This window comes from Vespula pensylvanica, chromosome 9 (genome assembly GCF_014466175.1).
Source record: "Vespula pensylvanica isolate Volc-1 chromosome 9, ASM1446617v1, whole genome shotgun sequence".
In the NCBI taxonomy this organism is placed as follows: domain Eukaryota; kingdom Metazoa; phylum Arthropoda; class Insecta; order Hymenoptera; family Vespidae; genus Vespula; species Vespula pensylvanica.
This window is the reverse complement of record NC_057693.1, coordinates 7,516,640-7,529,139: the sequence shown is the minus strand read 5'-3', so window position 1 is coordinate 7,529,139 and position 12,500 is coordinate 7,516,640. Positions and strand designations below refer to the sequence as shown.

Below are 12,500 nucleotides of genomic sequence, written 5' to 3'. Positions count from 1 at the left end.
GAAGTAACAAATGCTTTAAAGAATTGGGAAGTTATTATCGGTAAGAATCAATTTTATAATAAACATTGTTTTAATCGATAAAAATATATAATCTATAATCTATAATGATTTTTTCTTTAGGTTCGTCGCACATAATTACGCCGAAATCATTTCTAAACGATCTAAGTAAACTTCATGTCTAAACGATTCCATAACCGACAATACAAAATACTTACTGCATTCCTGATCTGTCACTCTTTGACTCTTCATCAGTACTACCAAACATGAATATGTAACTTGTGATCTCTGTGAGGACAAATTATTAATTAAAAGAGAAAAAAACAAAAAGAAATACACGGTCAATTCCGTAGATGAAAGTTCGTTCTAAAATCCGTTTAGAAACGGATCGCTAAAAATGATTATGCTACGAAGATAGATTATTTATTACTTTATTATTGTCTAATAGTATTATATACGATAAGTACTCTTATAGTACTATGAACTAAAGAAGGAGGATTCTGAATAGAGGTATCACCTAGAATCAAGTGCCTGCGTGAAGATTAACAATACGGGATCACGTAAAGCATGTTGGCAATACTGATGTGTAAATGTATAATGGTACCTTATTGTTAGAAATTGTGTGTGAATGATTTAGCGCAATGTTAGAAGCAAGTAATTCGTATAAATATAAAAGAAAAAAAAAAAAAAATCGTTCACCATTGTTAACGAGAAAGAAGAATAACCGAAAATGGTTCTATGTGTTTTAGAAAAGACTCCTGATATATGCATATATAATGCACGTGCTTGGTCTTATCGAATTAATCTCTATTGATGATCGTTTAAATACGATTAAAAAAAACTAAAATCCCTTTACCGAAAAATTACGGATAATAATCGTTTGAATGTTTACGTGAAAAAAAAAAAAGAAAAAAGAAAAAAAAAAAGAAGAAAAATTCCACGCATTTTTAATTAGTATTATCGTACCACGATGACATAGATAGTTCATTAATCAAGCGTATTTCGATAATGAAAACGTTCATCGTTCTCTCTATAAAGTAAGATGTTGAAGTATCTGTAATTTATGTTTCTTTTGCTTAAGCTCTATACGATAAAAGAAAGAAGGAAAGAAAAAAGAAGAAAAAAAGAAAAAGAACAGAAGAACAAACAAATTTACTCGACCCGTAGACGTAGAAAAATCGCTTTGAACTCGATTACTTTTATAGACATGTTATGTACGCGCTCCGTTCGATTATTATTTTCAACGATTATTCTCAATAGCATTGCTCCAAGAGGAGTACACATGTTTGTTAAAATATTAAATATAAAGGTAAACGTGTTACCTACCAAGAAAAAAAAAATCAAAAAAAAAAAAAAAATCAAGGACTAACTTTATTTTTTAACTTTTACTTTTATGACACCAGAAATATCATTTATATATTTTTTTAAATGATATCAATATAAAAAGAAAAGATTTCCCTGAAGGTTATCGATTGACCCTCCGTGTCAATCCGATAATTTGTCGATGTGCGACTGAAACTAAAGCTTGTGCTTTTTCATGGCACGAAACAGTCGTGTTGTTCGTTCGAAGGATCTAAACGTATTTTTTCGCAATGGCAGAAAATAATAAGAGAGTTGTTCTCGCGTATAGTGGCGGTTTGGATACTTCCTGTATATTATCGTGGTTGAAGGAAAATGGATATGATGTTATCGTTTACGTGGTAAGATCCTATACGAGGTGTGATAACAGTGATTATATTATATTCATTATCAATATATATATATATATATATATATATGCAATAAAAATTTAGGCAAATATCGGACAGGAAGAAGATTTTGATGCACTTGAGGATAAGGCATTAAAAATTGGTGCTAAAAAGGTAAAATTCTATAACGATTAATTACAAATTAATTATGATTCTTTAATGAGACATACGTGTAGTCGTTTACTTCTTTACCTGTTTTTTTTTTGTGTGTGTTCTTATCTTTCTTTATCTTAGGTCATTATAGAAGATCTTCGACGAATTTTTGTAACGTCATACGTATGGCCAGCCATTGCGTGTGGCTTGCGTTACGAAGGAAGATATCTTTTAGGTACTTCAATCGCAAGACCTTGTATTAGCGAGGGTTTAATTCGAACTGCTAAGGCTGAGAAAGCTTCTCTCGTTGCTCACGGAGCTACTGGAAAGGGAAACGATCAAGTAAGATTCGATTTGAGCTGTTACAGTCTCTGTCCTGAAATCGAGGTAACTCTTAAAATATATTTTCATTTTATATATATTATATATATATATGTGTGTGTGTGTGTATAAATATTTTTCTTTTGATTTTAATAACATTGAAATTATTTATTACAGATACTGGCACTTTGGAGAAAGCGTGAATTTTATACCAGATTTTCTGGAAGGACAGATTTACTCGAATATGCTCATAAAAATGGAATACCAGTCTCAGCAACACCGAAAGAACCTTGGAGTACTGATGCTAATTTATTACATATTAGGTATGTGATATGTATTAATGATAATACAATCTGATCTCTTTTGTTTATTCATAAATTTAAATCAAATTATTTATTACAGTTATGAATCAGGAATATTGGAAAATCCAGCTATCCCAGCACCGATAGAATTATGCAAAATGACAACAAATTTAGAGAACTGTCCGAATGAACCCGAAGAAATTGAAATTGCTTTTACTAAAGGATATCCTTCCTCTGTACAAAATCTTGACAATTGTTACGTCATTGATAATCCTTTGGAAATAATCGAATACTTGAATGAGATTGGCGGCAAACATGGAATAGGAAGGATCGATATAGTCGAAAATCGTTATATAGGTTTAAAGGTACTCGATAAGATTTCAATTTAATTAATAAATAATGATTACTCGCGATACTCGTCAATTTTTTTTTTTTTTTTTTTTTAGTCTCGTGGAATTTACGAAGCACCGGGTAGTAAGATTCTTTACGAGGCTCATCAAGATTTAGAGATCTACGTATTGGATCGTGAAGTGTTGAGAATTAAATCTTATCTCGCTGAGAAAATGTCCGATTATGTATACAATGGTAAGAGATATTTATTATCATCCTTTTTTTTTTTATATCAATGAAAATTGCAATCCCTTTGTATATTTTATTAAATAGCGATTAATTAGTCAATTAATTATTTATTTAAATGATTATAGGTTTTTGGTTCTCACCAGAATGTGATTTTGTACGAGAGAGCATAGAAAGATCTCAAAAGTATGTAACTGGCATGGTGAGGTTGAAATTGTGTAAAGGAAGTGGTTAGTATCCCATAAACTTTCAAACAAATAAATTTATATATATATATATATATATATAGACTGACACTTAAAGTTTTATTGATCTTACAGTATCGATCCTTGGAAGATCTAGCGATATCTCGTTGTATAACGAAAATCTGGTCTCAATGGATAAACAAGGAGATTTTCAACCGGAAGATGCTGAAGGATTTATTCGCACGCAAGCTATAAGATTAAAAGAATTTCATAGATTTAAAAAACAGCAACAGATAGCTGAATGATATGAAAAAAAAAGAAAGAAAAAAAAAGAAAAAAAAAGAAAACTTAAAACATAGATGATACGAAAATCAACTAATAAAATAAAATCTGTGTGTGAATTAATATATATATATATATATATATATATGCACACACACCGTGTATATGTGTTTTAGAAATTCCTAAACACCTTTTGTAAATTTAATGAAATCTTTAATGGAGATATAAACAAAAAATATCTATATATTAATTATATACAAATTTATATAAAGAAATAGAGAAGACATTTGTCTTCTTACATCTATTTACATCTTACACGCGGATCTCGAGCGAACATAAAATATAGAGATGGAGAAAGGATGGAATATATATACAAAAAACACACTATGACAAGTTTTTACTTTCAATGAATTATTAATAATTAAACCTTGGGATAATTAGCATATTTGTGAAGATTATAATAATATATAATGTATATTGCCTTATCGCGGTATTAATATATAGTATACATAATAATATAAACTTTTATATCGCATCATCTTACTTTTATCTCTACTTAATTTGCAACTTAAAAGAAAATCTCAAATATACGAAAGAATAATAATAATTATAATAATTATAATAATAATAATAATGATAATAGTAATAATAGTAATAGTAATAATAATAATTATTATGATAATAATAATAATAATAATAATAATAATAATAATAATAATAATAATAATAATAATAGTTGATTGATTTCTCTCTCTCTCTCTCTCTCTCTCTCTCTTTCTTTCTTTCTCTCTCTCTCTCTTTTTCTCATTATCGTATGAGACTATTCCTTTGTAACTCTCATTTCCATTTTACATTCTACATTTCTACATACATAACTCTCTCCACGTTGAGTATCTATTTATTCTTACGTGGGTGTAAGTGCGTGCGCGCACATACACATACACACACACAAAGACACACTCTTACATATTACGTATTTATTTGTATATTTAACATGCAAAATTATAAACCTATAGAAAGGTAATTTATATTCTTCTCTATATAAATGTATAGATCCGCGAGTGATTAACAGTTTTTTCAATAAGTCACATATATTCATACGCTATGATTTCACGACGTTAGTCGAAATATCTAATAAACACCTCTCTCTCTCTCTCTCTCTCTCTCTCTCTTTTCTGTCTTCTCATCTTTTGCAATTAGCAGTGTGATTAGTAATGATAGCACGTACAACATCGTATTACTTGACGTTGTTAAGTAAACGGAGTAATATTTATAACACATAGACCCACATTGAACGAATATCGTCTCGTATCGTTTTATTTAATATCAATAAAATTTCGTGCCAAGAACGGAAGAGATCTTTTAAAAAATTCTTGCACTTCGAGCTTTATCGGGAATCAATAAACCGAGGCTATTATGTACTTACGTTAGATAGAAAGAAAGAATGAATGAAAGAACAAAAAAGAAAGAAAGAAAGAAATTCTATAAAACTTAAAATCGTAACAAACTAGAGATAAAATAGTTCAATGATAAATAATAACGATTTTTTTATAGGTATTACTATCAAAAAATATTTTACTTGAATTTAAAATTATTATATTTCTTTGAAATAAAAAAGAAATCATACTTTTATTATATGTATGTGTAAATAGTACTATATATATATATATATATATATATATATACATATATAATATAATATATATAATATATATATATATATGTATTTATATATTAATAAAAATCAAACTGTGAAAACTTATATGACAATGAAAATAGAAATGTACAATGAAAGAGGAAAGCTTTCCTTTATTATTTTCATTAGTCAAAAAAAAAAAAAAAAAAAAAAAAAAAGAAAAAGAAAATGCAGAGAAATTGGGCTGTCGATATAAGAAGAAAAAGGATGTATGTATTTTTCTTTGGGAAAATTATGAAAAAAAAAAAAAAAAAAGAAAAGAAAGAAAAAACTCTATGATAGTTAATAATACGATGGAAAAAAACAACGCAGGGGGATCATAAAGCATGACTCGGAGTAAAACTGAAGTAGCTCTCCCTTACTTAACAACATCAAGTATCTCTTTATTTTCGCCATTTATTAATCATTCTTCATTATTATTTATGTACAACCAGTTCAATGCTCCTTGGATTTCATTTCAATTCATTTCATTTCATTTCATTTCATTTCGTTTCATTTTATTTATTTCCCCTTTCTTCCTCTCTCTCTCTCTCTCTCGCTCTCGCTCTCGCTCTCTCTCTCGCTCTCGCTCTCTCTCTCTCTCGCTCTCTAATCTTTAGCCATCCTCTTCTATTGTTAGTCGCAGTACGTTTCTACTAAATTCATGTGCCGTTTGAAGATGATGTGCGTCCGTGTGGGAACTTATATAAAAAATTATTTTTTGATACAGCAGAGTGATTTTGGTGTTACTTACGAATTATATACGCCTTTAAACCTTCTAAAAGTTATGCTGAGATCTAGTAGGTAAATACATCATCGTCGTCGTCGTCGTCGTCGTCATCGTCGCTTCGTGTACATGTATGTGTGTTTCTTTTCTTTGTTCTTTTTTTTTTTTTTAATAAATTTTTTTTTGTTTTGTTTTTTGTCTATCTTCTACCCCTTTCTTTCATTTTTACCAGCATTTCATTAAATTGTTACAAACCTTATCACATATATAGAGAGATGTGTATGTACGTATTACGATGTGTGATCGTATATGTATATGTGTATGTATGTATGTGTTGCCCTATGCGTACGCATTAACATATATGTTTTTAGTACTCTTATCATTTTTATACATATATATGTATACCGTTTAATTGCTGCCAATAAATCTCCTTCCCTATGTACAATTACAAACCACGTATTATACAATAATAATAATAATACCTAAGATTTCTAAACATTTATTCTTTTTTTTTTTATTTCTTTTTTCTTCATTCACACATCCTCGCGTTTTCATCATGCGAGAACACATTCATCCATCTCACATTTATTCTCTTTCTCTCTCTCTCTCTTTCTCTAGCATTTATTACCTCCCCTTTCATTCATTTTCGTACCTTTTTTTCACACCTTTCTCTTTCCTAAAACGCTTTTCTCTTTCTCTCTCTATCTCTCATTCATATATCATTTATCTCTCTCTTATATATCAACGTTTTTAGGATTTACATACATATCTCCATGTTAGGGAACAGAATTGTTCTCGAATCTCACGAGATACAATGTTTTATTATTATTATTATTATTATTATTATTAATATTATTATTATTATTATATAATTATAATAATTATTGGAATAATATTATTATTATCATTATTACTATTCCATATCATTTTCTAAAGAAAACTCATGGAGATATCCGATGAATCGATTGGTGAGCGATACAAGTGATACCCATAGGATACATGTGTGTGTATATATGTATGTATATATATATGTATCTGTGTATATATGTATGTATGTATGTATGTATATACTTGTATGTGTATGTGTGTGCTCGTACGTATATGTATATACACCAAAATTTAAAAATCGAATTATCAATGAAAGGGAACAAAGAGATTTTTATAACAAACCAATTCGTCGTTTATTGAATTAAATGAAAAAAGAACAAAAAAGTGTGTGAATTTGTATGTGTACGTGTGTTTTGTCATGCAACTGACGATTTTTTATTATTGAAAAACGCATTTACAATAATATCACTATGATAAAAATCATCATAATTTCACTATAATATAATTAAAATAATCAGATTTAATGGCGTTTTTCAATTTTTGTTCGAATTGTATGTACCTATATGTGTGCATATATGTGTAAAAGTGTATGGGTTAGATTAGTGTTCATTTACAAACACTAGGAGAAACAAACGAAAGGAAATGTGTACTCTTCATAGATTTGTTTAATTAAATTGAGCAAAAATCTCGTCGAGGCATTTAGAAACAAATGAACATTCACTCATCGTTTATTATACACGACACAGGCACGCACGCCGCCATTTTGTTTCTTCAACCATATTTTCAATTTAGTTTCTCTTTTCTTTAATCGTATATTCGCAATTGCACAGCAGTTATTTTCAATGAGAATCACAATAATAATAATAATAATAATAATAATAATAATAATAATAATAATAATAATAATAATGATAATATAATAATAATCATAATAATATAAGAATAGTAATAATAATTATAATAATATTATTATTAATAATAATAGTAATAGTAATAATAATAATGATGATAATAATGATAATAATAATAATATAAAATAATAATAATAATATAGTGACAACATCGATTTTCCTAATACATTACACAGGCAAGATCGATATATTTGTTCATTTTTTAAATTCTTATCCTCTCTCTCTCTCTCTTTCTCTCTCTCTCTCTCTCTCTCTCTCACACACACACTCTCTCTCTTTCTCTCTTCTCTTTTTTAATTCAAATTAGTGATGAAGTGTTGTAGCTGCTATCGTACGAAAGAAAAAAAAACAAAAGGAGACGTATATTACATGAGAAGAGTAAAAAATTCTTTCTTTTTTTTTTTCATTGATGATGATTTAATCGTGACGGTATTTAATTATATCGATCAATCTGCCAAAACTAAAAAAATCATTTTGATTTTTGTACTTCGACGTCTTCTTTTTCTTTCTCTCTCTCATTCTCATTCTCTCTCTCTCTCTCTCTCTCTCTCTCTCTTTCTCATTCTTTCTCGATTTTATCTAATAGTCGACAAAGAATCATACGAAGAACAATACGACGAGATACATATATACGATGTGATTAGACGAACGACATCGTGAACATCTTAAAAAAAAAAAAATATTAAAAAACAGAAAATAAAAGAAATAAAAAAAGAAATTCCGATACGATCTCCGACGAAAATCTCACTTTGGTGTGAGAGAAATCGTGCGATCTTTATAATATAGTCTATATATTGCTAAGAATAAACGGGGTACCGGCAGGTACACACTTCTTTCATCTTCTCCCCTCTCCCCAGAGAAAACTTCTCATCACGAAAATGTTTTTTCTCGGGTTTCTTTCCTCGTTTTTTTATTTTCAAGAAAAAAAAAAAAAAAAAAAAAAAAAAAAAAAAAAAAAAAAAAAAAAACAATCTTTTTAGTTTCCGCTTTCGATCTATCCTGTTTTCTTTTTCGAACGATTTATTTAAACGATAGTTTATGTTCCATCGTTAATCAAAAACGAGGAATACGCGTTTCTTCTCTTTCTACCGTTCACTCTATCTTGCTCTCTCGCTCTCGCTCTCGCTCTCTCTTTCTCTCTCCTTTCACTCTTTCTTATCTATCTTGTACGACGTTTCCCTGCCGCCATTTTGTCGAAGAAGTCGAGAGTCGTTTAACATCGAGAGAAAGAATGGCCTTTTTTCTTCGTTCTTTTTCCTTTTTCTTCTTCCCATCTTCCCACCCATGATATCCTCAATCACATCTCCCCTTTTAATTTCTCTCTTCCTCTATCTGTCTTTCTATTTTTTTTTTTTTATCGTTAGAGACATTAGTTTTAATCAAATTTTCAACTTCACCGATCATCGAGATTTATCTCATTATTTCTTATTAATATTTATCTCGATCAAGTATACCAGAATGTACCGCTATAATCATCGTTCGATCTACTCTAATCGATATCAAATATTAAATAATTATTATTGATAATTTTAGTAATCAAACGATCTGAGAAAATGAGACGACAAATTGCGATAGTGAAGACGAAGAATGGGATCGAATTTTCTCACGAGAATTTGATTATAATAATAATGATGATAATATTACTAGTAATAATAATAATAATGATAATAATAATGATGATGATAATAATAATAATAATAATAATAATAATAATAATGATAATAATAATAATAGTAATAGTAATAGTAATAATTAAAAAAACGTTCATCTTTTTTACGTAATAATCGTCATTTATTTCTTTTGTCAAAGCCATTTTAATATTTTGGAATTGCGATCGACAAATGAAATGAAAGATTTACGTTTTCCTTCTTCCCTCTCACGTTTTTCTTTTTTTTTTTTTTTACCTATTTACTACTCGTCGCGATTAATTCGATATAAGTCATTAATAATGTTATGTCAAAAAGAGATCGAGTAATGGTGAAAAATCTGATAATTATTTTTATCTTAACTTTTTTCACCCAGTAATTTCAAAATACGCATATAACCATGTAAATAATAATTAAACGTCTATGTGCTCCGATGAAATCTCAAAATATTATATATATATAATATATATGTATTAATATATATATATATATGCATGTGTGTGTTTATATATATATACTCTTTTTGCATATTTAACTCGTCTACTCTTACTTGAGAAAAAAAATATATATATACAAAAGTCTAAATATGTCGGAGCTTAGACGAGAATTTAAATAAAATGACTTCTCGATCAATTATTAGACTGTCATGTCTATCATATTGTATCTTCTTCTTCGCTCTCTCTCTCTCTCTCTCTCTCTCTCTCTCTCTCTCTCTCTCTCTCTCTCGCTCTCGCTCTCGCTCTCGCTCTCTCATTCTCTTAATTACAAAATACATATTGCTCAAACGAAATCACATTTACGAACAACAAATCTTCTGTACGTAAATTTCTTTCCTTCTTGTTTTTTATCTATCCCAACGCATATATGTAGATCTCTTATAAAAATAAAATTCTATTTAATATAATCGAATTAATAACTTAATTATATATAATATAATATTACTATAGACATATCTCCCGGTCGAATAAAAAAAAAAAAAAATGACTTCTCGATATTAGATTAAATAATGACTTGAAATAATATCGTTCCTACAATTAAGCAATCAATCAATCAATTAATCAATAATTCATTCGAAAATTCTTTAAGAAAAAGTAAGATATTTGTGATTTATACATATATATATATATATACATATATATACACATACATATATATATATATAGACGTATAGATATATATACATTTTGTATTTTTATTAAAAATTAAACTCACTAGATTACTTTTATAATTAATAATAATAACGTACAATATGAAATTTTTGAAAAAGTTTCCTTTTTACCATTCATTAATAGTGTTAAAATCAATAGAATTCCTTTTCTTCGTCTTCTCCGTGTGTATTTTCTTTGATTCATATATTTTTAGGTAATTAATTTTCCTTCCTTTTTTTTCTTCATTTTCTTTTATCTTTTTTTTTTTGTTTATTTTTTGTACTTTTTACCGATCGAGACCCCTCAGACTTGCGTTTGTCATAATGTTTCCTCACTGAATAAACTCGCGAATACTCTCTTTTCTCTCTCTCTCTCTCTCTTTTTTTCCCTCTCATCGACGTACTCTCGACTCTTTTTAATTCTGTTAAAAAAATTCTTGTTATCTATTATTCCTTTCATCACACATACATTGAAAGTAGTAGTTAGACGATAACTCGAAACTACATAATTAGATTGTACATAAAATTTTCGATCGAAAATCGTGATAATGTTTTCTCTAAAGATGATTGCTCACCACCCTAACTTCCACCCCCATTCCGAACCCCAACCCTCCATTCTCTCGACGACGATACCGGTAACTCGTACAAGTGCGAGTGATCGAATAAATATAAATTCCTCTTTTCTTTCTTTCTTTTTTTTTTTGTTTTTGTTATTATTTTTCGTTTCGCGTTATATCTTTTTTATCAATATCCTATTAATTACAGGCCTAGATATATCATCGGGTGACATACTTCGGTGAGTTAATTAGAAGCACGTTATCCGAAATTTTGGGTGTACGCATCGCCCGTTCTAATGGTTGGTGTAGGATCGCGTTAAACAACAACTACATTCGCAATTACAATCATCTTCTCTTACTGTCTTAGTAAGTTTTTTCTCTCACATTTTTTATTTTTATTTTATTTTATTTTATTTTATTTTTATTTTATTTTATTATTTCTTCCCTTCTTTTTTTTTCTTCAATAACTCGTAATAATTGACGATTTTTCTCTCTATGATGAGTTTTCGTGAATAATTTGAAAATCGATCGCAGTGACGTCCGTGTGTGAATCGCTCGCTCGCGGATGAATTTGAAATGCGAACATTTGTCTCTATCTATCTGTCTGTCTGTCTGTCTGTCTGTCTCTTTCTCTCTCTCTCTCTCACACACGCACACACACACTCTCTCTCTCTCTTTCTCTCTCTCACGAGTGGACATTGTGAAGATTATATACGATCAAATTCGCCAAAGAGACATAAGTATCGTGTCTGTGTTCCTCGTTCGTGTACATAAACATCATACATACATACATACATATATATATATATATATATGTATATATATATTTTTTGTTTATTTGTTTGTTTGTTTGTTGTTTGTTTGTTACGTTGTTTCACTTAACAAACCTACCTATATACTTTTGTGATTACAAATAGTATATATTCATAATTGTGAAAAAAAATCTGCATGAAATTATTAGTAATAGCTAATAATTCTATTTACTATTGGCAGAAACACCGTCTATGTAAATCCTACCAACGATTAAGACTGAAAGTGGAAAAATATAAAACTTAATTAAATACACACTTCTGTTTTTGTTTTTTCTTCGTCATCATTATCATCATCATCATCATTATTATCATCATCATCATCATCATCATCATCGTCATCGTCATCATCATATCATCATCATCATCATCATCATCATCATCATATCATTATCGTCATATCATCATCATCATCATCATCATCTTTATCTTCATCTTCATCTTCATCATCATCATCATCATCATCATCATCATCTTCTTCTTCTTTATCTTCATCTTCATCTTCATCTTCATCTTTATAATCATCTTCATCGTCATCATCTTTATCGTCATCATAATCATCATCATTATTATCATTATCATCTTCATCTTTATTTTTATTTTCACCTTCATCTTCTTTTTCTTCTTTCCTGCACACTCTCTTTCATTCTTATGATCACACATTCGCTTAATATATGTTTGCACGCAAATCTCACT

The 12,500-nt window shown here is 28.7% G+C and overlaps 2 protein-coding genes across 3 annotated transcripts in view; both read left to right on the top strand.

Annotated features, from left to right (window-relative positions):
- The window catches only part of LOC122631546 (protein ROP), a 6,585-nt gene extending 5,317 nt beyond the window's left edge, over positions 1-1,268 (top strand). For both annotated transcript variants that reach the window (XM_043817382.1, XM_043817381.1), the window contains exons 10-11: positions 1-40; positions 121-1,268. The exon at positions 1-40 is cut by the window's left edge and continues 115 nt beyond it. In XM_043817382.1, coding sequence (XP_043673317.1) covers positions 1-40; positions 121-182 — 102 coding nt within the window. In that variant the 3' untranslated portion in view covers positions 183-1,268. The remainder of the gene's footprint in view (positions 41-120) is intronic.
- Positions 1,269-1,400: 132 nt separating this feature from the next.
- On the top strand, positions 1,401-4,047 carry LOC122631547 (argininosuccinate synthase). The gene is made up of 8 exons (XM_043817383.1): positions 1,401-1,697; positions 1,791-1,859; positions 1,980-2,225; positions 2,337-2,482; positions 2,562-2,826; positions 2,908-3,046; positions 3,166-3,267; positions 3,358-4,047. Exons 1-8 carry the CDS (start codon positions 1,590-1,592, stop codon positions 3,525-3,527), a joined length of 1,245 nt encoding a protein of 414 aa, XP_043673318.1. The 5' UTR covers positions 1,401-1,589; the 3' UTR covers positions 3,528-4,047.
- Positions 4,048-12,500: the final 8,453 nt, after the last annotated feature.